Here is a 4,804-nt window from a genome sequence, read left to right on the forward strand (position 1 = left end):
AGTATAAGCCATAATCTCATTCCTAACCTCAAAAAGGTTTAATACACATTTGTAATCATAAACATATATCTTGTATAGCCTTTTCATCACATAGATCTTGATCTCTTCCAACATTGTAATGATGCGCTTTTTTCTTGCATAAACAATGATGCCATTGCAGCTCCCTAATATTCCATTTTATATATAATCATATGACCTACATTAAGTTCCATGTTATCATAAATGTAAGTCATGAACTTTTGAGGCAATGTTTTAGTTAATACATGGGGAGTTGGAAGAATGCCCTACTCTAGCTCTTGCGGTTTCTTTAAATCAAATGTAGATAGGAATCACCATGAATTGATTTGATCTCATTCATCACTCTGTTGAAAGAAGCTTTATTTTAACACTTTGCAGCCATCCAAAACAAATTGTTGAATACCACTTCTTTAAACTTCTTTTGGAAATTGGCATAGATGTGTCGAATACATTGTATTTGTTCAGCCATGGACATTAACTCTTTAATAGCTTCGATAAGTCCCTACAAGAAATAATAATTATGTTATCATATTAACATCACAATACTTAAGATATAAAATTAAAACTGGATAAAAAGTTACCTTGTGTTGGTCTGAAATGAAAGTGGTATCACTTCCCTTACCCTCAACTAAATCAAGATCATCCATCAAGTTATCAAGAAACCGTTCCATTTACTTTTTTTGCCACATTCAACACAACCCAAGCAATAGGATATATCTTGTTATTTGCATCTCTTCCCATTATATATAGCAACTCACATTTGCATACCCCTTTGAGAAAGCACCCATCCAAACTGATAACCCTCCTACAGGCAGCTTTTTCATCCATCTTTATGAGCTTTGAAACAAATTTAGAACTTACCGAAATAGGTTGTACCATCAAGCATAACATCAACATTTATTTTCATTGTTGACCCAAGTTTTGATCTCTTGATTTCTTCACCATAACTCCACAACATAGAGTAATTTTCCTTTAATGATCATTCTAACTTGACAAGTGCTCGCTTCCTGACCCTCTTACACTAGGACAAGCTCACTTTGGTGTTCAACTTCTTTGTGATCTTAGTCATCTCACCCTTCGGTTCCTTTATGGACAGATTCCTAGAAGATAATAACTCTCTTTTTAAATCACTCTATTTGGTGTTCAACTTCTTTGTGATCTTACCAAACTGGGAGTCATCAATATCCCCCTTTTCATCGTTAGTAATCACCAGTTTACTCAAAAATTTGTCATTTAGAGTGTTGATGAGAGAAGGATTTACCTCGTCTTCAGGAGTGTGCAAGAAGGGGATGTCATCACATGTGAGGGATTCCTCCTGCTTAGATTCCTCATCAGTTGAGGTTTGAATGTTATCCTTAGCTTCTACTAAAAGTTCATCATGAATCCAATCAAATAATGGCTCATTAAATTGGTCTACATAGACTCTTATCGGCCCACCACTTGACATCCTGTAATCTACAAACCTTATGTAGTCCACTTCATCTTGAAGCTTCTTCAACCCCCTCTGTTAATGTCTTTCCAGGAAGAACATAATGCATAAAATCACATTAATCTTTGATAACTTCCTTCGGTCTATACTTGAATTTGCCGTAGGTACGAAAAACATAGTTGAATTGTGGTACTGTCTCACTGTCTCCATTTTCGTAACTTAGAGGATTTTTGATGAATACACCATGGTAGTTTATCTCAATGGAGAAGTCACGGCTACCTTCTGCCTTAGTAGACAGTTATTCATCACTCTTGGAATAGGGTTTTTCATCATTTCGTATTTTTGGAGTGGGATGTTTTGAGGGAGAATACGTGTTTTTTTTACAAGTAAAGAAGATGAAGAATGGCGGTAATCTTGATTTGACATGTTTTTGGTTACCAATATTCAAAACGACGTCGTTAAACCTAACATTGTCGTTATAACGTCAATAACTGAGATCCTCCTAGCCACGTTCAATGTCATGTAGGCATTGATACTGGGAAACCGGCTTCACCAGGTCGCAAGGACCAAAAATGAGACTTTGGGGTCCAATTTAGCGTGATCAGATCTTTAATGGCTAAATCGAGTCAATTTTTATACTTCGATGATCAAATAAGTTAAAACTTCTAGGTAAAATGGTATAGTTAGTGGAATATTAATGTGTCAATACATTAAATTTTTAAAGGTTCAATGCGAAGATGGTCTTAAAACCAATGTCTTTTCTATTGATGCTCACTCAAACCAAATTTCATTTTCTTAAACCAATTTCATATGCCTGCTTATGTTCATCTTAACCCATAAACCCTTTCTTTAAACATATATCCATCCTGACCAAATATAAATCAGGAAGCAATGAAAAATCAAAAAACTTTCTAGAAATGGCAGTCCTTCTGAGCATATTAGCATTATATATACTCCATAAAAATGAACGAAATTCCTTTTTCTTGTGGCTCTAGAAGACAACAAAACCCTTTGAACAAAATGATACGGGGATAAAGAATTGGAAACCAAGATGATGTAGGGGTAGATCTTTTTTTTGATGTATGGACGAAGAAAACACAAGAAACAAAAGAACAAATTTCCAGGTTCATTTAAAGAACATGCAACCTCTTCGTCTTCTCCTGCAAGGAAGGTGAATGAGATTGATTTGAGGTTTTTTCTCAATACATTAACATATTTTTATGAATCTTTGAAAAGCAATCTACTTCAAAAAGAAAAGTTGAACACGTAGGTGTTGTTTGTTTTTTCTGAGGCAAAATGCATGTAGTTTGCGGACCACATTTGCAGACCTATGTAGTAAAAGAGGTAGACCAAACCTCTGCAGTCTGAAAGAAGAAGAATGTTTGTTTTTTAACATATGCAGACTGTTAGAATAAACTAAAATCTAATTAAAATGATTTTTATAAACTTAAAAGAGTTTTTCAATAATTTTATGACTTTATTATAGATAATTAACAAATGTAGATCGACTTTTATGTATTATTGTATAAAAGTGAAAATAAAATGGTACGAATTAACGTATATATTTGATAAAAACCAACAAACTTTGGTTGCAAAGATATATCTAAACATTGTAATTAAAGATAAAAGAATCTAACACGTAAAATGAATGGAAAGAAACTCTGATTTTAAATGAAATTTTCAAAATTTTCATTTTACCTTTTCAATTAAATCAATTAAAAACTGGTCATAAATATTTATTCTAAGAAATAAATGATATTGCATTAAATAATATTTTATAAAATTTGACACAAAAAATATAAGAAAATATTATGATTTTTTTCATATCTATATAACAGCTCTAACGATCATTATTATAATTAAATTTTTATTTATAAATTTGTCACAAAAGTCATGATTGTGTCGTCGAACATTTTTTCTTTAAGTATTATAACTTTTTTTTTTCAAATTGTTTATCATAGATAAAGTTGGAATAAACCTAAGTTAATATATATATATATATATATATATATATATATATATATATATATATATATATATATATATATATATATATATATATATATATATATATATATATATATATATATATATAGGCTAGAAGATGTCTGAAGAGGTTTGATGACTCTGGTTCACATGTGTCAAAAAGTGGACTTACATACATTTTTAGCTCTACAGTCTTCAAAAAAAAAAAACACAGTTTGCGAAGTCTAATATCTGCGCGTAGTCTGCACGGCGCAGACAAAAAATACCAAAAAGATTTGCAGACAAAAAAACAAATAACACCTTACACCTTAATTACCTAAGCTTCTACAACTACAATATTTTCATAGTTAAAGGCGAATATCAAATTACTGCGATCGATTACTTAAAACAACACATTTAATTTATTACATATAACGAACATATATCCAATAAACATAATACAAACAGGTAGCACAATTAACATCCACAATTAATTATTAAGTTTCACCCATATTGGTGAGATACATACTTTGATTTATTTAATTCTGAAGATGGTGAGTCTCTATGTCTTTGGTGACTTTCTTGTAAAAGTCCATTAGCGTATCTGGATCAGGAACATTAGGGTCCAACTTCTCATACTCCACAGTCCATGTGACAATGCTGTCTGGCCCATGGATGTCTACTTGAACATGCGCAACAAAGGTCTTATATAATTCCATGAGATCACCTTCAAGTCCCTTGAAGGTGACAGAGTTTTTCTCCTCATCGATGTCCTGGGTTATCGTTTTTATAACACACTCTTTTCCATCTGCAACAACATGTATACGGTTTTACTATAGACTACATTAATTTTTATGGCTGACAATGATCATAATGAAAGATGTTATGTATGGCATAATTAAATTTGTGGTTTACCATGAAAAAAGTTCCAGAATAGAATACAGCCCACATTTCCAACATCTCCTTCATTGATTTGACAGTTGTGGATGTTAGTCGGTGTCAAGCTGGGAACTTGGTGTGGGTTTGATTTCCATAACTTGTGAAAAGCATTACCGTTTGACTTAATATGAATCTGAACTGATCTCGTACTCAGTGCCATATCTCTCTAGAAAAATGAGAATTACTTGCTCGTATCGTTGCTATGCTATTTTCATATATGTCCTTCCTTCATCGCCACCTTATGAGTACATTCTGTAATTAATTAACACATGTTATACACTCATAAGAATTAAAAACTACTGTTTCATCATGTGATTCATGTCTAATTGAATATGCATGTCTTAGTGGTCATGCATGTTTTTATTAATTAAAAAATCAGAGAGAAAACTAATTAACATTTTGAGTTAAGTGGTGTATCTTATCGTTTGATTTACATATGAAATTAATAGTTTA

General features: G+C 31.9%; 1 protein-coding gene across 1 annotated transcript; it reads right to left on the reverse strand.

Annotated features, from left to right (window-relative positions):
- Nucleotides 1-3,811: 3,811 nt before the first annotated feature.
- LOC145051979 (kirola-like) lies at nucleotides 3,812-4,572 on the reverse strand. The gene is made up of 2 exons (XM_078999802.1): nucleotides 4,328-4,572; nucleotides 3,812-4,220 (listed from the first exon to the last, which is right to left on the reverse strand). The coding sequence occupies exons 1-2, from the start codon at nucleotides 4,509-4,511 to the stop codon at nucleotides 3,952-3,954; spliced, it is 453 nt and encodes a 150-aa protein (XP_078855928.1). The 5' UTR covers nucleotides 4,512-4,572; the 3' UTR covers nucleotides 3,812-3,951.
- Between the last annotated feature and the right edge of the window lie 232 nt (nucleotides 4,573-4,804).

This window comes from Lactuca serriola, chromosome 5 (genome assembly GCF_051521515.1).
Source record: "Lactuca serriola cultivar US96UC23 chromosome 5, Lser_US96UC23_V15, whole genome shotgun sequence".
NCBI classification, from domain to species: domain Eukaryota; kingdom Viridiplantae; phylum Streptophyta; class Magnoliopsida; order Asterales; family Asteraceae; genus Lactuca; species Lactuca serriola.